The 26,227-nt window shown below is 31.6% G+C and overlaps 3 protein-coding genes and 2 long non-coding RNA genes across 7 annotated transcripts in view; 2 read left to right on the plus strand and 3 right to left on the minus strand.

Moving 5' to 3' along the window:
* Window positions 1–1,729: 1,729 nt before the first annotated feature.
* LOC139905692 (uncharacterized) lies at window positions 1,730–2,674 on the minus strand. Its single transcript, XR_011780704.1, has 2 exons — window positions 2,540–2,674; window positions 1,730–2,467 (listed from the first exon to the last, which is right to left on the minus strand). It is a non-coding gene; the product is annotated as an uncharacterized lncRNA (long non-coding RNA).
* tst (superkiller complex helicase subunit twister) lies at window positions 2,489–8,847 on the plus strand. The gene is made up of 4 exons (XM_040713792.2): window positions 2,489–3,334; window positions 3,369–4,779; window positions 4,835–5,581; window positions 5,647–8,847. The coding sequence occupies exons 2-4, from the start codon at window positions 4,477–4,479 to the stop codon at window positions 8,248–8,250; spliced, it is 3,654 nt and encodes a 1,217-aa protein (XP_040569726.1). The 5' UTR covers window positions 2,489–3,334; window positions 3,369–4,476; the 3' UTR covers window positions 8,251–8,847.
* A 476-nt stretch (window positions 8,848–9,323) lies between these two features.
* Window positions 9,324–14,096, plus strand: LOC121119180 (uncharacterized). The gene is made up of 3 exons (XM_040713794.2): window positions 9,324–9,618; window positions 12,536–12,703; window positions 13,634–14,096. The coding sequence occupies exons 1-3, from the start codon at window positions 9,376–9,378 to the stop codon at window positions 13,835–13,837; spliced, it is 615 nt and encodes a 204-aa protein (XP_040569728.1). The 5' UTR covers window positions 9,324–9,375; the 3' UTR covers window positions 13,838–14,096.
* Window positions 10,819–11,425, minus strand: LOC121119181 (uncharacterized). The gene is made up of 2 exons (XR_005864699.2): window positions 11,057–11,425; window positions 10,819–10,994 (listed from the first exon to the last, which is right to left on the minus strand). It is a non-coding gene; the product is annotated as an uncharacterized lncRNA (long non-coding RNA).
* Window positions 14,097–18,425: 4,329 nt separating the features above from the next.
* Window positions 18,426–26,227, minus strand: part of LOC121119634 (DBH-like monooxygenase protein 1) — an 82,576-nt gene continuing 74,774 nt past the window's right edge. The window contains exons 7-10 of one of the 3 annotated variants that reach the window (XM_040714353.2): window positions 25,610–25,798; window positions 21,565–21,748; window positions 21,302–21,494; window positions 18,426–18,945 (exon numbers count right to left, since the gene is read on the minus strand). In XM_040714353.2, coding sequence (XP_040570287.1) covers window positions 18,724–18,945; window positions 21,302–21,494; window positions 21,565–21,748; window positions 25,610–25,798 — 788 coding nt within the window. In that variant the 3' untranslated portion in view covers window positions 18,426–18,723. The remainder of the gene's footprint in view (window positions 18,946–21,301; window positions 21,495–21,564; window positions 21,749–25,609; window positions 25,799–26,227) is intronic. The other 2 variants (XM_040714354.2, XM_040714355.2) reach the window with 2 other exon arrangements.

Here is a 26,227-nt window from a genome sequence, read left to right on the forward strand (position 1 = left end):
GACTTTTATGTATTAAATGGCATAACTTTATAAAATTATATCCACTGATATAGCCATTACTGGACTTGTGAAATTTTGCTTCATAAGCACAATGACAGATAAACAAAATATGTAAGAGACATTCTGACGTCATCCATATAAAACATTCAATCGAAATTGTGATATCATACAATAAGGAAGTGTGTTCTTTTGTTATATTTTTTAAATTATAGTTTAAAATTTTTATTAACAACTGCATTTTCAATATTTATGTTAAATATAGTAATATATTTATTAATTTATAACCTCATTAATTTAATAAAAGGTTGCGTTGGAATATAAGCGTCAACAGATGGCCCTGAGTGTAATATGTATGATCTACATATATAAACATAAAATTCCAAAATAAAAAGTGACGTCATTTTTTGAGGAGGAACGAGAAGAAAATTCCATTTTCGTCAGAGAAAAAGTCAATAACTCAGTGCTTATCCAACAAATAAAAGTTAATTTGGTGTGAACAAAATTCTACATTCAATATAAATCGCAAGAACCCATTTAAAGTCCTTGATTAAGTTATTATTGGTTTTTTGTAACCTACTTACTTTATTACTTAGTGCTTAATTATCCAACAAATAAATGTTGTTTTGGCGTGAACAAAATTATACACTCAATAGACAATATACATTGTAAGAACCTATTTAAAAAACTTGATTCGGTTATTGTTCATATTTGTAACCTACCTACCTCGTAACTAAGTATCTTGGTTTTGTGTTCCTTATTTCAATTTATTAGAACAGTATTATAAATTCAAATGGGCTCTAGTTCTTTTACAAGCTCTGAAGACTTGAAGAAGCATATTGAAGGGACTCATAAGAAGAAGAGAAAATTCAAATGTAATTACTGTTCTAGTTCTTTTACACAATCTAGAAGCTTAAAGATTCACATTGAAGGTGTCCATGAGAAAATTAAAAAAATCAAATGTGATTACTGCTCTAGATCTTTTTCATACTCTGGAAACTTAAAGAAGCATATTGAAGGTGTTCATGAGAAAATAAAAAAATACCAATGTAGTTACTGTTCTAGTTCTTTTACACAATCTGGACACTTAAAGACGCATATCGAAGGTGTTCATGAGAAGATAAAAAAATACCAATGTAGTTACTGCTCTAGTTCTTTTACACAATCCGGAAACTTAAAGACGCATATTGAAGGTGTTCATAAGAAGATAAAAAAATTCCAATGTAGATACTGCTCTAGTTTTTTTACACAATCTGGACACTTAAAGACGCATATTGAAGGTGTTCATGAGAAGATAAAAAAATACAAATGTAGTTACTGCTCTAGTTCTTTTACACGATCTGGACACTTGAAAACGCATATTGAAGGTGTTCATGAGAAGATAAATAAATTCCAATGTAGTCACTGCTCTAGTTCTTTTACACAATCTGGACACTTGAAGAGGCATATTGAAAGTGTTCATGAGAATATAAAAAAATTCCAATGTAGTGAGTGCTCTAGTTCTTTTGCACAATCTGGACACTTGAAGACCCATATTGAATGTGTTCACAAGAAGATTCAAAAATTCCATTGTGGTTCCTGCTTTATTTCTTTTACACAATTAGGGAGCTTGATGAGTCATTATAAAACTCATCATAGTTAGACATACACAAAATAGTATTATATATGATGGGTCCTCTTACAACTTTATGAATTTAAGATTTAGAGTCAATAATTTGACAAATATAATTAATATGTTAAAAGATTTAATTTTATTAATATATAATATTTTTGTATAATAAATAATATTTTATTGATTGCATGTTTATTTGTCTTTGATAGTCTAAAATAATTTTTATTTTAAAGAATTATGTACTTGAATAAACGAGAATTTTGTAGGAATTTATAAGAAAAAATCAATTATGAAATGTTCTTCATAGTGTTATTGTAGGCTTCATGCGATTCAAGGGGAATTGAAACATCAAACGTGGAGAGTGGTCGAGCTCCTTTCTAACCCTTTCTTCCCCAAACTAATTTGTGAGTGAAAAAATAAGATAAAAACAAAATCTTATTGGAATGTCATCATATAACGCATTCAAAAATAAAATTTTGAGTTTAAAGCACAAAGCGAGAATGATTCCATATGAAAGGCAAAATAAAACAATAATTTTTTTAGTTCCAAATAACATAAGTCAAATAATACAAATGTAAACCAGTAAATTTCTTTTAATTCCCTTTCTAGAAAGTATTATATTGATGTACGTCATACATATTCCAAGATTATTTTATAGTAACTTTTTGTAGAATGTCATGAAGTACAGTAGCCAAGAATTGACTATTGCTGCACCCCCAAAATAAGATATTTTTCTGACATCTATTTTCATTCTGTACAGTTCAACAAGCATTTCATTTACGTCAATATTAGTAGAACTCATTGACACTGTGTTCGATGACTGATAAACAAAATATGTAAAAAGCGAGGTGACGTCATCTATATTAAAAACATTCAATCAAAAGTGTGATGTCATATATGTATATAATTATAATTTAAAATTGTTATTACCTACTGCATTTAATATACACTATGTCCAAAAATTGATGGTGGTATTAAAATTATCCGTTTTATACTTTAATTTTTTTTTTTTCTGGTTGGAAGAAAATGAAATTTGGCTGATACAATCATTAGACAATATTGAATTATTCTGATGCAATAATTTTCGATGATTGCATTATACATCAGTATAAAAGGGCTCAGAAAATACTACAGGATGTTAGTTGAAATTCAATATCCGAAATGGTGAGAGAGCACTCTTTGGAGACCAGGGCCAAGGCTGTTGGCATGATAGGGGGGATCAAGCCATAGAGACGTTGCTCAAAGGTTACAGATTCCTCTCAGGACCATTGAGAATTGGTGTAAGAAAAGGAAGGATGGGCAAACCCTTGCAAATCAGAAGGGTCGAGGAAGGAAGAAAAAAATTACCAAACTACCTATACTGGTGATTTCAAAATCTTTGACCCAAAAGAGGCAATCCACAAGGAAACTTGCAGCAAGATTGACTTCGAAGGGCTATCCGATATCTAAGTCATTGTTCACAATTACCTGATGCACTCTTTGTATGCTTTGCCATACAAACTCGTCTGCACCCCAAACTTTCAGAAAACCAAAGGAAGGCCCGGCTTCAATTATCTCGTGAGTGGAAACACTGGACTCCAGATGACTGGAAATGTATCCTCTTCAGTAGTGAAAGTCCATTTAAGTTATTTCATGGCCCAAATTCCCAAACAAATTGGGTTTGGGGCAAGAGATAAGGGAGAGGTAGAACCCACACCAACTGTGAAATTTCCTCTGAAAATTCAGGTTTGGGCTGTTATCAGCCACCAGGCAGTGTCAGATCTTCACCTTGTTGCACGAAACCAAACTGTGCTGCCGAGTACTACGTAACGGGGATCCTCAGCAAGTCTCTGATATCAGCTTTGTCTCGTACTGAAGAAACTGGACCTCCTTTGAAGAAGAAAATGTTGTCTGACACATCAAGAGCCATTTTTCAGCAGGATGGTCCCCTTGCTCACAACTCCATAAAGGCACAAAAGGGGTGTTCAGACAACTTGGATTCCTGCCAACAGTCCTTATTTGTCTCCCATTGAAAATTTGTGAACCTTAGTCCAGAGGGAACTCAATGAAAATGCGCCAGCAACTTCAGAGGATGAATTTTAAAAAAACTGAGAAAAGCTGGGAAAAAATTTATACAGATACTTTTATTAATCTGTATGAAGGGATGCCAAAATGCATAAAAAATGTATTATGCTTAAAAGTCGTCATATTGGGAAGAAAAAAGTGTTTCGCCAAAAAAATCACTTGTTTAGGTTATTTCATTATTTTTTTTTTTAAAAGCCAGCATCAATTTTTTGAAATATAGTATATATGTTAGATAAAATAATATATTTATTTATTTATAACCTTTTTAATTTAATGAAGAATTGCTTGGATTATAAATAGTAAAATAAATGTAAACCAATGGGCCTGAGTGTAGGATGTTTAATCTACCTATATAAACCTAAAATTCAAAAGAACAAGTGACATCATTTTTTGAGGATGAATGAGAAGAAAATTCAATTTTCGGCTTAGAAAAAGTGCAATAAGTAATAACTCAGTCCTTATTGAATAAATAGAAGACATTTTGGTGTCAACAAAATTTTACACTGAATATACATTGAAGAAACATATTTCTACAAATACTATGTTCATGAGCTAACAAAATGGAGTTCCACTACAACAAGTTGCGTGATTGGTGGTTGTGCTCCTCCAGAAAGTATTACAACTCATTGGCATACCCTACATTTATTTATTTACATTTTCCTTCTATTTTTTTCTTCATTGAAACTGAAGTATTTTCAATTTGTCAATTTTGAATTTTGTTTTAAATATCAAATAAATTTAAAGTTGAAGGATATTCTAACTCAACCAACTATTATATTAAGTTATTACTCTCACTAACCACCATGGAAAAGGAGGATTACGCCGAGTTCGTTCCGGATCTCGTGGAGAAGATCTCGAACAAGTATTTCTTTGATCTAGCCAATCTTCCCATCCATAAGGATTTCCTTGAAGATGTGACTCGCTATGCCAAACTGGATGATGAGTTGGATCCCTCAATCCTTGTCCGCACACAGCCCGCCCCTGGTCTTTTCACTCTGGGTCATAGGAGAACACTTGATGGTTATGTGGAATTTGACGATCTTGAAATTATTGAAATACCTGTTTTGGAACCAGGAGCAAATGCTTCTAATTCCACATCTCTACATGTAATTTATAGGATAATATTTTCATTTTCATTAGGCATAATTTATTTTTCTACAGCGAGCCACAGACAAAGGCCCCCAAAAGCCATTGCATAAAACCAACAATCTTCCATTTTGGCCGGGAGGACTGGATGAAAAACTTCCTGAAGAGCTATTTTCGTTTGAAGATGTCGATGAGGATCCCTCATCTCTCTTTGATGAACTACTTACCATTCCCCCAGGCTTCACGGAAGGCGTCAGTTTTGAAACTGAAAAATCAAAACCTAGCAAAATCAATTTATCTGATGTTCTAAACAGTGATCCCTTCAAAGATGAACCCTTGAAATTCAGTTTTAAACTGCCTACCGCTTTAAAGGATAAAGAAGACAACAACTCGGAAGAAAATGTTGTCAAAGATATAGAAGGAATGCAAGAAATGGACAAATTGATCGACTCTGAAACACTGGACTTATCATTTTTAGATAAGGTGATTAAAATAGAAGATGATTCGAACGTTAAAGCAAAGGCTCCCATAAATACTTCAGAGTGGATTAATGTTGTGGATATCTCCAAGTCTGTGGATGTTGAATTCTATGATGAAATCCCTGTTATGGCAAAAACATGGCCATTTGAGTTGGACACTTTTCAGAAAAGAGCTATTTTAAAGTTAGAGAAAAATGAGTCTGTCTTTGTTGCTGCTCATACCTCGGCTGGAAAAACGGTTGTCGCTGAATATGCAGTTGCACTCTCACAAAAGCATAAAACCAGGGCAATTTATACTTCTCCCATTAAAGCCTTATCCAATCAGAAGTTTAGAGAATTCAGCGTAATATATTAAATTGTTTAATTATGTTTCTTATATTCTTATGCTCCTACTTTTTCTTCTTCTAGAATGAATTTAAAGATGTTGGACTTATTACTGGAGATAATCAAATCAATTCAGAAGCTTCATGCTTGATTATGACGACTGAAGTTCTTCGTTTATTCCTTTACAATGGAAGCAATATCATACGTGATCTACAATATGTGATCTTTGATGAGATTCATTACATTAATGACGAACAACGAGGTGTTGTTTGGGAAGAAGTTCTCATTCTCATTCCAAGTCATGTTATCATAATTATGCTCTCAGCCACTGTACCTAACACAATGGAATTCGCTGATTGGGTAGGACGAACGAAGAAAAAGAAAATCAATGTCATTTCTACGTTTAAGCGACCCGTTCCACTGGAACATTACCTTTACACGGGGAATAACGCTAAAACTAAAGATGAAAGATTCTTGATTATGGACTCATCTAGAAAATTTTGTCATGACGGCTACAAAAAAGCTGTGGAAGCGATGAACAATAGGAAAAAGCCTTCAGCTAAAAAAAATTATGGCTCCTGGTCTGCTGGATTGAATCCGCAACAAGAAAAGAATATTTGGATAACTTTAATTGATCATCTTAATAGGCAGGATAAACTTCCTGTTGTTGCTTTTACCTTAAGTAGAAAAAGATGCGATCAAAATGCTTGCATGTTGACAAGTTTAGATTTATGTACCGAGACTGAAAGACATAATATACATAAATTCATAAATGATCATATCAATATTCTGAAAGGCTCGGATCGCGTTTTACCTCAAGTTTGTAAGGTCACAGAGCTATTAAAACGAGGTATAGGGGTTCATCATGCAGGGATACTTCCAATTCTAAAGGAGCTGGTTGAAATGTTGTTTCAGAAAGGATTAGTCAAGCTTTTGTTTGCTACTGAGACATTTTCTGTCGGAATTAATATGCCTACTCGAACAGTCATTTTCGATAATATAAAAAAAAATGATGGCAAGGAGTTTAGGAATCTTTTACCCTCAGAATATATTCAAATGGCAGGAAGAGCTGGTCGACGAGGCTTAGATAGTACGGGCACTGTCATTATTCTAGTGAAAGACAAAGTGTATGAATCAGACGAACTTCAAAGAATGATGCTTGGAAAACCTACTAGACTTGAGTCAAAATTTAAACTTACATATTCTATGATATTGAACTTATTCAAGGTGCGACAACTTCGAGTGGAAGATATGATGAAACGCTCATTTTCTGAAAAGGATTCACAAAAGAATCAATCTGTTTATAAGGAGCGTATATCCAAATTGAAAAAAGAAATCGTCAAAAATAATGATGTCGGCCTAGAGAGACTATATGATCAAGTTGAGCATTTTTTCAAAATAAGAAATCCTTATTGGACAAAGTTATTTTCTTTAGCAAGTATCCAGAAATCTCTCATTCTCGGTCGTATTGTGTTAGTTCATTCGGATGGAGTTTTCAAATACGGATGTATCCTACGAGTAAATCAAGTTGTTACTCCTCGAACATATGATGTCTTTATCTACAAGCCAAAAACCGATGTGATTTCTATGGTGAATGATGAATTTTCTCTATTTGTCAATTTTGTACGGAGGAAACAGCCTATATGGGATCCCCTAACAACTGGTTATACGAAAGACTATTGTTATGTTACTTTAAGGGACATTGATATAATGGAAATCACTAAAAAAGTTATAAAAAATATTGACTCACAAAAAATAATAGATGATATCAAGAGACGTGAAATACCCAGATTTAGCGATTGCCCACCTGGGGTATCATCCATGAACGTTCTTCAGGAGCTATCTAAATTTTCTCATGAAAATCAATGTATTTCATCTTGTACCTCCATTTTAAATCCTTTAAAGGACTTTAAAATTCAAGATATTGACGACATTGAGGATTGTTGTAAACTGAAGAGTATATATGAATCTAATGTTGATGAAGACGTCACATCAATCGACTTTACGGATAGATTCAAAAATGTATATGAAGAAAAGAAAAAAATGAAGGAAGTCGAGAATCTCGATTTCTTACTTTCTGACAGTTCCCTGAAATTCCTGCCTGATTTCAACAATCGAGTGGACGTACTCAATAAACTTCAATATATAAGTTCCGATAAAATAGTTAAATTAAAAGGGCGAGTTGCTTCTAAGATGAGTAATCATGAGCTTTTAGTCACAGAGTTAATCTTCAGAAAAGTGATTACAGATAGACCCTCTGAGGAGATAGCATCACTTTTATCTTGCATTGTCTTTAAAAATAAGAAATGTTCTGAGCCGGAACTTACTCAAAGCTTAAAAGAAGGTATTGAAGAGATAAAGGACATTGCAAGAGTAATTGGAACTGCTCAAAAAGATGCTGGATTCGATGAACCCGTTGAACAATACGTGGATAACTTTTGTTTCGGTCTTACTGAAGTTGTTTATGAGTGGGCAAAGGGTCTTCCTTTTTCAGAGATTATCAAATTGACGGATGTACATGAAGGAACAATTGTTAATACTATACAAATGCTTGATGAAGTTATACGCAATATAAAAGATGCTGCACTTTTTGATATTGGTGATCCCATCCTTAAACAAAAAATGGATGAGGCCTCAAAGGCCATTAGGAGGGATATTGTTTTTACTGCATCGTTATATACGATGTAATTTGCATATATCGTTTTCTTTTTAAAAAAATATATACGTTCATTTAATTTACTGTTATTTGTTAAAAGATTATGTTACTACATATATTATTTTTTCAGATAATTATTTGTGCAAAGAACTACAGTTTCTTCTAATAGTTATTTCATTTTACTTTGGATATAATGATATTATATTATAAGTCTGTACTTTGGATATAATGATATTATATTATAAGTCTGTACTTTGGACTCAATGAAGAAATAGCTATTTAGAATTTCTAATGCATTTATCTTATCTTTGTGGGATCAATTAACCTATAAAAACATAATATATAGTGTTAATTACTAATTCATTCATTATCATGTTTTAAATATCAGTTCCCAATGGTTAATTCTTTAATTACTAGGCATAGCTGAGACAATGCCGGAGTTTGAGTAAAGTTTCAACGCCAGATGTAAAAGTTGATTCTAATGATAAAAGAATCGATTCTATTACTATTTCAAATCTATTTTTTCTTATGCAAGAATGAGAACAATTCAATAAACGAAGTATGCAACCAACTTAAATGTCTAAAATTTACAAGATAGCTAATTTATAGAAATAAACTTTGACTATGAATTATGAGTTAAATGAGTAAACTATCCTTCTAACGCTTTATTCTATTTTAGAGTTTATCTAAATTTATGCCAAATCGAAACTCTCTTGGGGAAACTACAGATTCTAATAATTTTATACTTTGATAAAATAAAAATCGCTAGTTTAATTTTTTTCGTGGAATTCCAATATATATATTAAGGAAATAGGGTTACGTGGAACCCGAGTCGAGAACCGCTCGTTTATTTATCTATCTATATTATAAATTTGACTATGATACATTAGTAGAGTATGGAATCGTGACTGAAGTGGTACTCGATTCCAATTACATTAATCGCAATCCTTTATTTTTCCGATATTATCACAGCCCTAGCCAGGGATACCAAATAGAAACCTACATAATTTATCCATCTATGGTGAACTAACTTGTATATTGAAATATAAAAACATCTGGCCACCCTGAATCAAAACTCGTTTTTTCTATATAATATAAATGTATTTTCTCCAACCAAAAAAAGGGGCGACATTTTGTTAGATTTATTTAATATTATTATGTTGTTTAGTGTTTTAGTATTATTTTTCGTATTCTACATCCTTAACAAAACCATTCATAAAAAAGAAGTAGATACTAATATGAATCTTGGAGCCCGTAGTGACTCCAAGCAGGGTCGAATCCGTGTTATCGAACGAGAGTATATTTACGAGTCGCCTGAGGACTTTAAGAAATTGCATGGTTCTTATTTACCAAGTGAGCCAGGGTATTCCACAAGTCCTTCGATTTCTGTGCAGCATAAGGTATTATTTCCCTAATTATTGTTGTAGTTTTATAGTATCCATTTACGCCTTTAATCTTCCTTCGAGGTATGTACGTACATAATATATTGAAACGGTCAAAAAAATTACATTTAAGAAGATAGATGTAATGTTATATGTATGTAAAGGCATTTTCTTGGATAAAAGGGAAATTATATATTGTGTGTACATACATTTTCGTTTTGTTAATGGAAAAACGTAAAATATGCATTAGACTGGTACGTTTTTGGCACTAATATCCCACTGCACAAATGACTTTTATGTAGTGAGCAATTAAAAAACTGACTGGAAAAACTATCAAGTCATTTTTGACATTGTACAATCCATTTAAACTAAAAAAATGGGATTTTTGAGGTTGCAATGAATCATTTTTAAGCCTCATGTACTGTACCAAACATAATGCTATTGTATTTTTCTATTTTTTAGAATTTGGTTTATCTGTAAAAATATTGTGCATCTAGTTCTTACTGACTGGAGTTTCTCTATAGGCAAGATTTGACAGAAAAGTATTTTTTGTCAAAACCAGATAAAATACACTACTATTTTTTAGATGAGAAGTTGACTACATATATAGTGATTTTTCGAATATATCTGAAGTACATAAACAACCACAATTTTTGGATACTTACATAAATAAGTAATTTTGAAACTCCGCATTTCGAGGCAAACAATGTTTTATTAGATCCCATTTTTGACAGATCATCTAAGATTTGTAACTTATCCTTATTCCAAAGTATTTTTAAAAGGCACTCATTGTATGTGTCCGTATTGATTGAAAAGCAGAGAGAAATAAATTTGAAAAGATACATACAGAATAAAAACGCCAGCTTACAATTTGTACCTATAAAAAGGCAAAATACTCTATAGACTTCTTCATTTTCATGCGTTCCCATGAAGTTCATACCAAAAAGGGAAGAAAAAGTTGGCTTTATTCGGATTTTTTACATCGTCTTTCATCTATGCGAAGTACTTTATGTATTAAGAAATTTGTATTCTCAGAGGACGTTGGCTATAAGCGTATCTTTATTATATCCGGATTTGACTTTAAATTATTTGAAAAAATTGATCCCAATTCATGTGATAGTTGATGTGGAAAAACAAGGAGGAACACGATCTTTGATAAAACAGAGATACTGCTTATCATTGAGCACATCAAGATCCCTTTAATAATTATTTAAAAAAATGGTTGACCAATTTTTTTTTACTGATAAATCAAATCTTAAACAAATATATAAAGTACAAAAAATAAAAATAATAAATAATTTTGTTCCTTTTTGTTCAACAACTATCTCTTCACCTATAGTTACATTTTGTTATATCTTTGATCAAACTCCAAATCATTGAGCATATCTTAAACCCTATAAATGATAAAAAATAAGATTACAATATTTTTGACTCATTAACCAATTAATATTAGTACAATTTTTAACTCATAGATGGTGTTGTGTCTTTCTTTATTCAGGACGGAAGACTACACTGCTGTTCAGTTCATTCTCGTTCCAGTTCAGCCCTAAAAACTTATAAAGTTCGGTCCTTGATGCCGTCATTCATCTTTATTTCTTATTTTAATTAAGCAGTTCTAATACTGAGAGTCAGAAGGACCGACCTCAAAGAATGATCCTGAGACTGGATTGGACTGAATGAATAAGGAGTGATGCAACAATACTCATAGTCCTATTTGGAACGATAGGATAAGCTTGAAAAAGACCAATTTCGACCCCAAAAGTCAATTTTTAAATCATATTCAAGGGCATGCGTAGAATTATATATATATAAATATATGTTGTTGTTTTTTTTTTTTTTTTTTGGGGGCTGGTTATTCATTCCTATTCACAAAAAAAAATTAAAAATTATTTTTTGAAAAAAAAGCTAAATATTATCTATTATATTAGATAATAGAATAGATAATATTTTAAATTAAATATTAAATTTTGTGGAAAAAATTCCCAAAATCCATGGCTTTTAAAAAAAAATTGATGTTTTTGGAAAAATATTTCCGACATCCAAAGCTTTTTGCATTTTTTTAAAAATCTACGGCTGTTTTAAAAAAATTTCAAATATTCAACTTTTTGGAAAAAAAATTCAAAATTCCACAGTTAACAAAAAATTAAATCTTTTGGAAAAAAATTCAAAATTCCACAGTTAACAAAAAATTAAATCTTTTGGGAAAAAAATTCAGTGCAGAATTATTCAGATAAAATTAAATCAAAAAATTCAGTGCAGATAAAATTAAATCTTTTGGAATTTTTTTTTAAATCCTCAGCTGTTGAAAAAAATTGGATTTTTTGAATAAAAGATCAAAAGTCCAAGCTGTTCACAAAAAAATTTCAAAAATAATTCATAATTTTTTAAAAATTAAATTGTAATTACTACATTTTTGGGGAAAAATATCAAATTTTTTGGAAAAAATGTTTCAAAAATCCATAGCTATTCTCAGAAAATTAAATTTTTTGGGAAAAAAATTGAACAATTTAATTTTTTGGAAATTTGTATATTTCGGGGGGAGGTGGGCTTTAGCCCCTCCAGCCCACTCCTGCGGACGCTGTTGGTATTAAAATGGCTTTTATTGCATGAAAAGTATCATGAGAGGACTCAAACATTGCCAGTCAGTTTTTTTTAATTGTCCATGGAATAAAAGTTCTTTGTGCATCGGGAAACAAATATTATCCCAAAAACGGTACATTCTAATGTGCATGTATCTTTCTTGTAGGGAAAACCTTTATCGAATAATATTACAATAATTTCTTTCTACCTCTAACATAAGAACAAAAAAAAGTTTAACATTCTTTTGGTAGAAAAATATGTTTATTTTGTTTTATTTTTAGTCGATATATTATGTAAAAATCGATCAAAGAATTTAGTATGTATTAGTTTTTACATTTTTTATTTTATTTTGTAGACCTATAAGGAATCACAGGAAAATCGACAACAACTCTCATTCTTTTTCAAGGATGAATATGAAGAAAATAATAAAAGTTTTGAAAACTTCCTCAATGAGACGAAATTAGATGGGGAAGTATTTATAGAAAAACCAACAGAGGCATCCAAACCTTCAAATGTTATGGAGGTATTATAAAAATGCAATAAGTTTACAATGTTCGCAATGATAATGATATGTATTAATAATCCCTCTTAATGTACCTAAATCCATTTATCGTCGAGCACGATCAAGGTATGAAAGCTTAATACGCATATTTGTTCATAGTGGACATTTATAAAAGCCCCAAATTAGTTATTTAATAGCTTATAATATGCAAGGTGAATAGAAATACAAGGTTATGGCATAAGTTTGTATTTCTATTAACCTTGGGTCTAACTTTGTATTTCTATTAACCTTAATAATATGTAATTAATTCGATAAGACGGATTTATTTTATAGCAGACATATTTTCTTGATTCTTTGAGATCTGGCTTAAGCGCATTCTACTAATACGTAGTTATGGTCTTCGAACGGGTCTCTTTACCATTAATCTATATCCACATTGCTTTAACGGATATCCCCTGAGCATTGGTATTGGGCTGGCTTTGTTCGCAACCTGTATCTAGAAACAGTAGTAGGTTGACATTAGTGGACAGTGCCGTAACTACGGTGTGGTTTTAAAGGGCTATATCTGTAAAAAAATTAGACTGATTCCCCCCTCCCAACTGAAATATAAACAAAATGTAAATTATACTAAAACTGCAGAATTTTAACAACATTATAAATTATAGTGCTTGACAATCGTTTATTTGTAAATGTACATCTCAGACCTGTGGATACTGAGGATATAATAATATCATGATCAAGGACTCCGCAGGGGTGGGTTGGAGCGCCTATAGCCCCCGCCCCCCAAATTAAGGAATTTTTGGGTGAGGAGAATTTTTTTTTTGCAAAAATAGGGGTAAAAAAAATTTTATGAAATATTTTTTTCTTAAAAAAAAGTCATTCGTGCAAATGATGCAGCATATATATATAACACATATCTTCTATTATTGATAAGCTATCTTCTATTTTTAGGAACTCAACAAAGCGTATTATCGAATTAAAGGGGAACACCAACGAACCACGACATCAAACTCTAAAAAAGATAATAGTTTCTTTATAGAAGAAAATTCCGATTACGTCAACTCCAATTCCCATGATTCGTTCTTTTCCATGGATAGTGGTATTTCCGATAACCAACAAACTAAAAAAAAGTTCAAAATGAACTTTAGTTTTTAATGGTTATATTATGTTAGAATTATATTAAATGTATCATGTTTGTCTGTAAATTGAAAAAAGTGTTACCTAATATTGTAATCCCTCGAATAAGCTATAAGATTATGTATAAGAAAAAAAAAATATGTAGCATTATGTATGTGTTAAAATTTACATAAATGGATTTGAAAACAATTAATTAATTAATATAAATGTATATTGTATTGGAAATTCAAAATTTTTAATAGCACAAAAATATAAACTATAAAATATATTAATGTTTCATACAGCGACTTTATTCTTCTTCATGATTAAGTGTTTGATATTCTCAACAGTCGCTCAATGAAGGCTCCAGGGTATAAAAAGGCCTGAATAAGAAACACTTTAATTTTGCAGAAAATATTTTATCGTAATTATTTTCATGAGTTATATCGTCTTTTCCGAGACTACGGTATCCTTTAGGAAGTATTTACCAATTACTGTATCACTCGGAGAAAATATTTCGACGGTATCAACATCTTGCTTTTAACAAAAAGGCTGTCGACAAATTGTTGCAAAAGATTTTGTTGGCTGAAACAATTTTCCCTTTTCCGAATCTTATAAAATCACATATATCAGAAACTGCAATAGGAGCAGATAATAAAAATGATAAAAATTACAGACTGAAATTATAAAACACATTAAGAAAATGGTCCAATATTAAAAAGAATTGCTTTCAATCGAAACATTCACAAACAAATGTATAAGATAAATTAATCAAAGCAATAATATTTTTAATTGACGGTTTAGATTGTATTTTGTGCATAAATAACTAAGATCAAAACATTTTGACCTTTGCCGCTTGCTCAGCAACTCCTATGTTATGTTCTAATTCAGCTCTTATAGTTTTCCCTTAATTAATATATTAATTCTAATTGAGCTACAACAACTTTACCTTCTTCTCAATTGATATTCAATGGATTCTAAATTGGCGAATCTCCTTTATAAATTACTAATTTACTATAAGCTTTTATTGTTAAATATAGAAAGTTGCCCTCACTGAGCTAGGGACAATATTCACCGCAATATACTGATACAATACAGCGCCAATAGTCACTCTGTTATGGTAGTAGCTCTATGGTTCCGGTCATAGGTGGAGTTGTTGGGAGGGTAAAACAAATTTCATTCAAAACAGGGGCTTACGTGGGGGGGTTGTAGGCCCCCAATTTAGGAATTCTTGGTTTTTACTAGAAAATTTAATTATTTGACATTTAATTTAATTTTTCCAACTTTTTTCGAAAAAATGTAATGTTTTTGTGAACAGCTCTGGATTTTTGAAATTTCTTGTCAAAAAATTTAATTTTCTGTGCATAGCTATGGATTTTTGAAATTTTTCTCCCAAAATTTTTATTGGAAATTCTTTTATAAAAAAATTAAATAATATAAATAAAATTCGTTCTACCAATTACAAATTAACAGGCCAGCTAAAAATCACAACAGATTTACATGTATGAGCATTCGTATATTATAAATAATTTATATCGTATACCTAGTGAATTGAATTTAAATAAAAGTAATTCCAACCCTCCCCTCCTTAAATAATTGTCAAACTCTAGTACCAAGATAGACTTTGGGTTTTTTGTGCTTTTCCATACTTTTACACCTGAAAATATACACAAAATTATAAGGACAATTCACAAGCACTGGCAGGTGCAGCATAGATTTTTTCGTTTGGGGTGGGGGAGATCGGTAAAGTTTGAGGATTCTTTTTTTTATTTATTACATGTATTGTGTATACATTACAAACAAATGCAGGGGCCTCCACAGGATTATATTTGTGTGTGTGTGGGTGGGGGGCTTTCTAGTCCAAAAGAAAACTTCCTTCCCTTTTTTACGGAGGCGAGGGATGCTACATCCCCTACAACCCACCCCTGAAATTAGGGATGCAGAGTCGGTGACTTTTTTGGTGGAGTTGAAGTCAGAAAATTTATACTGACTCCGTCTCCGCCTACAAAAATGATTATAATTTATGTAAATAAAACTTATTTATGACACAAGGGAACACTCATTTTGTACAAATGAATTTAAGACAAAAAATGAACGCAGAATCCCAAAATTGATCTCAGTTTTTCTCTCTGTCATTTTAATTCTGAAATATCTGGAATTATAGTAATTCGGTACTATTGTTGTTCAGAGTCATCGTTTACGCTTAAAACAATCCCCGAATTAAAAGTAGGAGTAATAAAACTTGTGTAAAAGTGTTGTATGACTAAAAAGTGTTTTTATTGGTTCTATATCTTTTACTGAACTCGATATTTTTCAATTTTTAGGCTAAAAAAGGATAAAAAACGACACTCTTCTTCCATTTTATATTTTTTAAGTGATCCCATTTTGAAATATTAAAATTATCTATTCATCGTGAATGGTTATAGTTATTGTTTCGATCCTGGTATCTAATTCCCAACGAAGGGGGCAACTTTACTCCCTTATGAGGTCTGATTATTTTCCTTTGGATAAATTCTCTTCCTGTCGTCCCTCGTGGAATCCGAAATCTGAATATACATATACACTATATAATCATAAAAAACACTTTTATACAAGTTTTCGATTTGGTGATTGTTTTATAAGTAAAAAAATTACTTTAAACGATAATAGTACTGAATTACTAAAATCCTAGATATTTCAGAATTCAGATGACTGAGATCAGTTTTGGATTTTGCGCTGATAGATAAATTTGATTATTTTCTTCAATTCATTTTTACAAAATTCAACCCCTTCCTAATTGTTCCCTGTGTAATCTAAGGCTTACATTGAGTGTTTGTAATGTGTTTTTTTCCTAAATGGTTATAAATGATAGGTATTCATTACTATTCATTTATGAAACTTGAAATTTAACTCATCTATAACTTTACTTTTCAAATTTTAAACGTGCTCTGTAGTCTATACAATCAAAATGCCACAACATCTCTAAAGTCTAAATTATTATGTTGGGGAGAATATAGCCACTAGTCATGCTAGTTCATTATTTAGTCTTGTGAATAGTCAATGTCATCAGAGTAATGTTCCAATGAGAGATTGTGTGTATCGTATTTCCTAGGTTACGAGTATATAAACCATGTTCAAAACTTATGAACGGAAAAGCAACAGATCCATTTCATTTGTTGTTCATTTTGTTAAATATCTATATTCCAAATATATATATTTTTTTAACTGGTATAATTATTTTCTACATACAACTATTAAGTTATTACTTATAGTAGTAATAACTACCAATAACTATAAACTAAGTCTATATTTATAGTCTCTAGAGTAGACTCAAATGACTCAATAGTAATTACTTTTCTATAGATATATAGAGTATATAGGCCATAAAATATATTGTTAAAAAATTGTGTGTTGAAGTAAAAGTCGGAGTCGGGAAGTCGGAATTGGCGACATTCAAAATACTGGAGTCGAAGTCTGGCATCTTATGTACCAACTCCTCTCCCCTGCCTGAAATGGTACAAGTTACTTCCAGAAAAATGGAATGAATAATTTTAAATTAAGGATTTAGAGCACCTGGGAGGAGGATAATGCAAGCATTGAATATTCCAAGGTGTACTTTTTTACTATTTTAATACAAATTACTAAAATATCAGTGTTTTGTGGCACTTTATAAAGTTAAACCTCCCGCACAGTTATAAATCTCATGTTATTTTAATAGATCAAAATGAAATGCTATTATCAAATAACCCTTAGTAATTAGAATGACCAATGCTGCGATTAAATAAGGCATTTTAAGACGAAGAAGTTGCGACTTGTACAAAGTGATTATACAAGTTGCAATCCGTACAGACATCGCAACTTATACCCAGTATATTTGGAGAATTAAGTCATTAGGGGGCATTTTATTTAAAATAACGTAATGGTACAAAATCTACCGGTTTTAACAGGGGCGGTTTAATAGTGCACAGGGCCCGAGGCAAAGATAAACGAACCAGTACTTATTTTTAGAAAAAAAACCAACTATTTTTCAATAATCTATTTTAGAAAAGGTCAAGGGTTTTTTTAATAATTCATGTCTTTTGTTTAGGATTGAGGACTAAAGTCCCTTCCAGTTCACCCTTGGTCCGGTCTAGTTCAGTCCTGTATATCAGAGGGGCGTCCGCGCAGGAGTATATTTTGAAGGGGGAGCTAGATTATTGGTTTTTTTGGAAAAAATTTCAAACATTATATTTTTTGAAAAAAAAATTTAATATCCACGGCTATTCACAGGGAATTATTTTTTTAATACAAGTTTGAATTTTTTTTTTTTTTTTTTTTTTTGGGGGAAGACTACATCCCCTCCACCCCACCCCGTGTATATCAATATATACCAATTAAGAGTAGGGACTGTGGCAAGTGCCCCTCTAAAAAAACCCTTGGGTTTCATTGCCAACTTAGTAATATACCATTTTAAACGCATCAGTACCCCGGTACTAATATAATAACAGGTCCGGATTACCAAACTACATCTATATATAATTATACACTAAATTTATTCTTTTGTTCCTTCAGACCATCAATTTAAATAACAAAGCAGAGGTAGGAAAAGTTAATTAATATGTAATCTAACATAATATCTAAGTAGCGCAAAAAAAAAAATACAAAAAGGTTTTTGAGGGATTCTATGAAATATATATAAGTATATTAATTTTTATAAGCATTATAAAGTGACAAATTTAATGATGGCACTTTTTTGAAAGACCAAAAAAATAATAGATGACAATAATTTGTAATCATATAATAAAATGGAAGACATTCATTTGAAAATTAAGAGGCATAAAATATCTACAACTTAAAAGATATGGCTTTTTTTTCTTCATTAATAATATGGCATATTTTTTGAGTCAGTGATTGTTACTCACTGAATGGAAGAGGGAGGATCATCTATAATAAGAACACAATTATCATCATAAAAATGTTAATATGATTGTACTAATAGCCAGTAATAAGGAGCAAAGAGTCAAATTTGATGACTTTGAACGCGCTTTAAGATATTCATATAAATCTCTTGTAAGTTTTATATCCGTTGAGAGTTCTTTCTTTTTTCTTCGGGATGAGTGACAAGCCTTGGACATCTCATTTTTCTTCGTACTTACATTAAAAACTCGAGGAAACTTTGTTTTTTCATACTATTATAAGATAAATTAATAAATAATTAGTTATAATTTTAAGGTTCTTCAACAAATAAAAATCTTTTAATTAATTTCCATATTTTATTCTAGTACTGAGTGGTCCATTAAACCAGTGGTTCCCAAACATTTTTAGTTCCACCTTTAAAATATACCTATTGTGCGACCCCTACACCTCTCATTGAGAGATGAATATAAAATTTAGAGTGCATTTCTTGCATAAATCATCGATATATGTACTACTTGGAATCATTTCTATACTATCACTATACTATCTTTATTGCGGTAAGTTAAGTCAAAATTGAGATTTGCAAAGAAATGACATTACAGGCCGTGGATGAGCAGAAAGGTTTATTAACGAATCAAGGTCTTAATTTGACGGATATACAGTGTACACTGAGCCTAGCAGGTCTATTCTCGGTTCAATTGTGGACCCAGCAACTCGACGATAATCTTCCATGTTAAGATGATATCTGTATTTATTTGTGATGTAAGTTAATACGGAAAAGGTCTTCTCACATAAATCCATTGATTCAAATGGAATAAGTAAATAAAAAGCTACTTTAGCGAGCAGTGGGTACTCATTCATCACATAAATCCAGAATTCATCAAGTGTTTTAGAATAAAAATTTGTTTTTTTGTGTTTAATCTCATGAAAGTTCGATAAGTGGATCTTCCATGTTAGACGGACTATGATTCGCTGTGGCGAAAAAAGAAGTGTATCCATTTATGTTTTTGGTGGAACACCATCTTCTGTGAAATACTTTTTAAAATGATCCAGAAGAGACTGATAAAAAATATGTGCATTCATAATTATTTAAGTTTGATGCCACTCAAAATTAAAATTACAATTAAAATTGTATTCTTGTTTTTTGGAAATAATTTCGTAATACCTTTGTTGTATCTCACGACCCCCAAAGCTTGAATTTAAGTCGAGTTGATTCATCTCATTTGTACAAAGTTTATAAGGCGCAAGATATGAAAAAAAATATATAACGGATCCACAAAGATGAAAAAGTTGGGAATCCCTGTTTAAAAATATTAATATTTAGTCTATCATTGATGAATGGTCAGATAATTATTGTACATATGAATAAAAAAAATCTTCTTCTATCCTTTGACCTTTTATGCATTATGGAATTTCAAAAAAAAAAAAAATTGAAAATTAAAATTTTATGGAAAAAAGTTTGAAAATTAAATTTTGAAATATTATTTTTTTTTTGTTGAGGTTGAGAGTGGATCAAAAACTAGTCGTAGTGTTGTGCCAGTCCTTATTTAGGACCAAGGACCGCGGTCCAGTCCGGTACCATCCATTTCCGTCCCATTGGCCATTTGTTGGCTCTGAAAGAAGGTAAATTCGACCCCTCGTGACGTCATTGAGGGTGTTTTTCCTTTTTTATTATTATTCGGTTATATAATTGAATAAATTATATAACTATGTATTAATCTAACATGTTCGTATTATACTATTTTATAATGAAAAATAAATATTTTTTGCAAGATATGTGCAATAATCTTAATTCATATTTCATATATATGACTTGGCTTAATAAACCATCGATATTTTTATGAAAAATTCCAAGGACCGACAGTTAAGGACCCCGTTCTAAGACTGAACCAAATAAATAAGGTCCAACACAACACTAGTAACAATCAAGTTGTAAAAATAGTAAGGGGTGAGCGTTGTTTCATTTTAGAGGCAAGAATCTAAGCTTTAAAAAAAAAAAAAAATATAGTCGTCAAAAATAAATGTTGTCTATATTTGACAGGATATTTTATAAGTTAAACGAATTGCAATTTGGAAACTGAGTTTTTATACGTAAGATAGTCAGTCGACTTATGAGAATCAGTGTACTGCTTCAAATTGTATTATTAAAAAAAAAGATTTTTTAATTCACTATCATAATTTGCAAATTTATCTCAACGCAAGAGAGCTAAAATTGGTGTTACCAGATCCAGTGTTATGCAAGAATTCTAATTGGCTAATTGAAACTTGATATAATTTGGAAATTTTCAAGACCTTTGGAGAACCGCCAATAAATAACTAATTAATCAACTAATCATCCATTGTTATATAATAATGTTGTCTATTTAATTTTGCAACTTTTGTATTAAATAACTATATCTCGAAAATCTATTAATGAAAAGTTATATAAAGTTAACATGAAAAAATGAAAAAAACCACTGGTATTAAAAGACCGAAGTTTGTTGTATGGACAATGGGGAACGTCATCTGTTTGATATGATTTTCAAAATTATGAATAATGAAAAAACTATCCTCATTTATAATACTTATTTTTGCATTTTAGAACAAGGAAATCCCTTATTAAACAGTATCCAAGAATAATAAACTCACAGGAATAAGGGGCTTCCTCCCATGGGCAAGACAGAGACTAGAGTGATCTCCAAAATACAGAGCCCTCATAAAATCTTTCCAAATATGTGGATTAGTCCAATCCATTGAGAAAAAATAGTCTCCAATAGTTATATTGCGATACTGAATTGGATCCTTGATTCGTACATTGAGCAACATTTTAGGTAACATTGTTCTGAAATGTCAAATATAAATTAGGTTGCGTATTAAATTCAAAACACACTCGGTCGATGACTCATACGCACCTGTAATCTTTGGGCGATTCCTTGAGTGTAGTGGCTGGAGTTTCAACGGTATAAAAAGGTTTTTTCAATAAATCTTCTTCTGAAAGTATCACTATTTCTTGTGGATCCTGAAGAACTGGTTTTGCTCGATGAACACCCGTTTCTCGATAGAGGGTATCAATCAATTGCTCCAAATGATCCTCACCTAATAGAGAAATAAACCATAATTCAAAATGATGTTGTTACCAAGTGTTCCATTAAAATCTGAACGCTTAAAATTTTAAACGTCAACAAGATATAATTTCAACAAAATTAATAATATAAATAGATGTGTGTCTGAGCTGTCTTAATCATTAATGTAGCCCCCCTTAGCGGTAATGTAGGTGTCCCAGTACTGACTGACAGTGGCTTGTAGGGCTTCAGGGTTTGGATGAAGGACACTGCAGGCCTTCCCCTCGACATGTACCTAAAAGGTGTAGTCGAGGAGATTGGCATCAGGGCTGTAGTGGGCCAAAAGTGTCAAAAAAGAGTTCTAAAGAACTCAAAAGACTCATTCAAAAAAGTCTTGCAACGTAAAAGATGGATTTATTTCATTACTGGTGTCAAAAGTGGCCTCTCCACCCTCACAAGGCCCTTTCCACCCACTTTTTATAGCTCTCTGGACAGTTTGGTGCGAAACCTTGAGATATCTTGAATGGGCCCTCCCGGATATGAAGGGATTGACCTTTTTTGGAATTTTTCTTTTCCTTAGCAGTTGTCATTATTATTTAATTTCCGAGTAGTGAGCATCACTTTCTGAATAGATTCAATTATATTCATAACATGTTTGAATATTTGTATGTGCTCATAAAAGACGGAACGTTACCCTGAGGATTTGTTACGGACTTATAATTGTAAGTCCTTGTCGGACTCTGAGTAGAATTGAGGATCGAAGTAATTCTTGCCAATGCCCTTGTTTATTTCCTTCCTCCCTTGTCACAGCTGATTGTAGATGATCTAATGAAACGTAATGAACATTATTCTTCTTCTCCTCCAAAACATTCTTTAAATTGTCAGAGTTGCCATGTTGATTTTCTTCTTCCATGCTCATTCTACACTGGATTTTCATCACTGTAAATAACCAGTTAATTTGAGCACACGTATTAATCCAGCCTCATCCTTTTCTTTTGTCTTACTTTTTACCCCATTGTATTTCTTTCACCAAAAATATTCGTATACCCATTTTGCTGATATTAGTGTGACTTTATTGTATTTGATGATCGATTGATACACTTTAAGTAATACGCTCATTAATACAATATTACATTAATATGAGTGGATGTTCTATAAAGGCCTTATGTTTAGTTCCTTTTTACAGATTCTAATACTCTAAAAAAGGCTAATATTATTAAAGTGATATTCAATCATTTTATACTAAGAAGTATAAAAATACTAAGATATACACATTTTGCTTTAATAATATAGAAGAAAACTCTTTAAAAAATCCTGAGTGTTACTCTTCATTTTTCCTAAGCACACTCATAAGTCGCTATTTTATACGTATGTGTTCCCTCCTCAAGAATGAAAGAACAATAATAAGAGTTTTAGAGAGAAAAAAAAAAGATTTTGTAAGTTTGACTATGAATTTTTATCCTCCAGGAGATTGTAGAGCATGATATATTCGCAACCTTTTATATTATTAGTTAGTACTTTACTGTTGTATCTCAATCAGATTGATTACCATGTGGAAGTTTGCAACGTACACATTTGGAAAGAAAAAAGATAATAGCAAGTCATTCTTTAATTATACATTTAACAAAATCTACGTTAATAATTTGCGGATACATAGGCAATATCAAATAGATTTATTATATTTAGCCGCAATTGGACTCGCAGATGGCGAAAAGCCTCTTGCGAAAAGAGTTGCAAGTATTGCGAATGAAGTTCGGGTCCATGGCAGCCCACTCCACGTATATTACGCCCCGTTAATTTTTAATGTGTAGTATAAGGAAGGAATTTTCTTTTCCTTAGTAGTTATCATTATTATTTAATTCCTGAGTAATGAATATCCTTTCCTAAATACATTCAATTATATTCAAAGCCTGTTGGAACGTTCGTGTGTGCTCATAAAAGATGGAGGGTAACCCTGATGATTTGTTGCAGAGTTATAATACTTAGTCCTTGTTGGATTCAGAGTAGAATTGGGGATCGACATCGGAGTAATTCTAGCACCTTCCTATCTTGTCACAGGTAGTTGTAGCTGCTCTAATGAAACGTCATAAGCATTATTCTTTCTCTTCTCCAAAACATTATTCAAATTGTTAGGGTTGTCATGTTCATTTTTGGTTTCTTTTTTTTTTAACATGCCAATTCTACACTGGATTTTCACCTTTGTGTATATGATATACATCAGGGAGCACTAAATACAATAAAACCTGTATACAACGTCGATGCTACATGAGAAACGACTACTGGATTTCTTCATTATGACTACATTTTTATTTCTTAGATCAAAATGCCATATTTTCATTCAAACATTCATACAAAGAAACTTAGCTTTATTAATACAGATATTTTTGTCAACTTAATCTTAACTAGAGATGAAGCACTCCCAAAATTTTAACGTCTTGTCTTTAATATTAAAGACGCAAACAATTTCTAATAAATGACGTCTTCATCCATCAAACTTAACCAATATATATATAATATTACATACTTTAATAAAGCTTGATTAAGGATAATGACGAGCTATTCTTAAGCATGAAAGATACTTGAAGTTTTATTAAACAAATTCCGTTGATAAAATGAGGTACTTTACTATAGAATATTAGTAGAACTAAAGGGTTTTTAAGGGCGTTCAAAAATGTAGCACTTATTTGAAGGACTGATAACAGGGATGACACCAATTTTTAGTACCATATTCAAGACAAATACTAGCCCTTAACTTTAACGTTTAAAATGGGAGACTAAGAAACATATTTAGTTATATTCAAATTTAAACACAAAAGTACATTGAGAAGTGCCGTAATCACAGTTTTGTTATTGGGGCCTCTGATTTGAGTAAGTATGGACAGTTTACCATACTTTTTTGGAATTTACCAGTATTTTTTTTCTTTTTTAAATTTCAGTTAATGGTCCATCGGCCATAGGCGGAGTTTACGGGGGGACCTCCCTGATCCTCTACATTTATAGCATATAATTTATAGGGTGAGGATTTTAAAGCCCAAAAATTAAAAGGATGATTTTTATACAGTTTATTTCCCAAAATTAATTCAGCATTTCGCAAATCTTTTGCTCTTACAGGATGGGTCAATAGCGAAGTCTAATCAACCATCTCCAGCAACAGTGTTGTCTGCACGTTTATTGGACTCTCTTTCCAAGACGCTCCACAAATAGTAGTCTAAAGGGTTAAGATCCAGCGAGCTAGGAGGCCGCATTTACTTTGATCATATAAATGTTGATTTTTCCGTAATAAACTCTTTTCCAATTATCCGATCTGGAAAAATTTGACCGATTTAAAATACAAGGACTACAACTGATTTGTTAACATCAATTGAAGCTCTATATCATAATGGTCTATGGAGTTATTTGCATCTTTGTGCGTGCATTCGGCACGGAGGCACACAATAATGGCCGCACGGTGCTCGAACTCGGAGAACATCTCAAGGATCTTGTATTTTATCTTATACAGTTTTTTTCAGATAAATCTAATTAGCATATTTTCATGAACATAGATCTCAGGGTTACTAAGACATCGAAGTCTAAACTTGTTCCAGATTTGAAATCATCACTTTGTATACTCATGACCCTTGTACAAATTTTAAACTCCATTGGCCCATCCACTTTCAAAAACAGTATGCAGGGCCTGCCTTAGTAGGACTGTTAGATACTATTTCTAGAAAAATTACTGTGGCAGACCTTTATCAAGTATCTGACAAAGAAACAAAACAATTTTCCTTTTCAAATTCCCCACAAAATCAAATGTATTTTGGACCCTATTGAAACTAATTTATCGATTTTATAAATTGATGTATTATTCAACCTGAAAAACGGGTAATTTTCACTTCACTCTATAATATTTTATTACCCATATGGCCATTGGATCCAATATCCTTCATAAAGGCAACCAACTTCTCGAAGGCAGTCCCATAAATTGATTTGATTTGAAGAGCAGACATAACGGTGTCTAACGTGGGCAGAGAACGACAATCAGCAAGAGGCGCACGGGGATAGTAGAGTATAAAGGCAATGCACATCTCCTCACGAGTCGATAAACCTATATAAAAAGATGATGCAACATTAGAGTGGTTATTTTTGTCTAAATATTGGGGGACATATGTATTAAAAAATTGTACTTTTTGACAAGAAATAAATGAGTATTGTATAGTTTGTTTATTAGATTCTTTTTGGTACTTCTTCAACTAATAATAAAAACAAACAAAAATGTCGTTCAGATCAATTAACATGTAGTACAGACAGTGATGCATAACTAGAGTTGAGAAGTTTGTAATGAAAAAACTACCTTTGAAAATTAGAAAAGGAAAAACGGTTGTTGCGCGTGCTCTCTCTTCTTTTTTGTTAATTATTTAATCGGTCGTCGTGGTGTTAACTTCTCCCTCTTTTTTTTTTTTTGTAAGAGTGGGAGGAGAAGGCGGGAGCCATACTTCTGGTATTACTGAATTAAAACATTTTTTAATATCAGCTG

The sequence above is a fragment of the Lepeophtheirus salmonis genome, chromosome 6 (genome assembly GCF_016086655.4).
Source record: "Lepeophtheirus salmonis chromosome 6, UVic_Lsal_1.4, whole genome shotgun sequence".
NCBI classification, from domain to species: domain Eukaryota; kingdom Metazoa; phylum Arthropoda; class Copepoda; order Siphonostomatoida; family Caligidae; genus Lepeophtheirus; species Lepeophtheirus salmonis.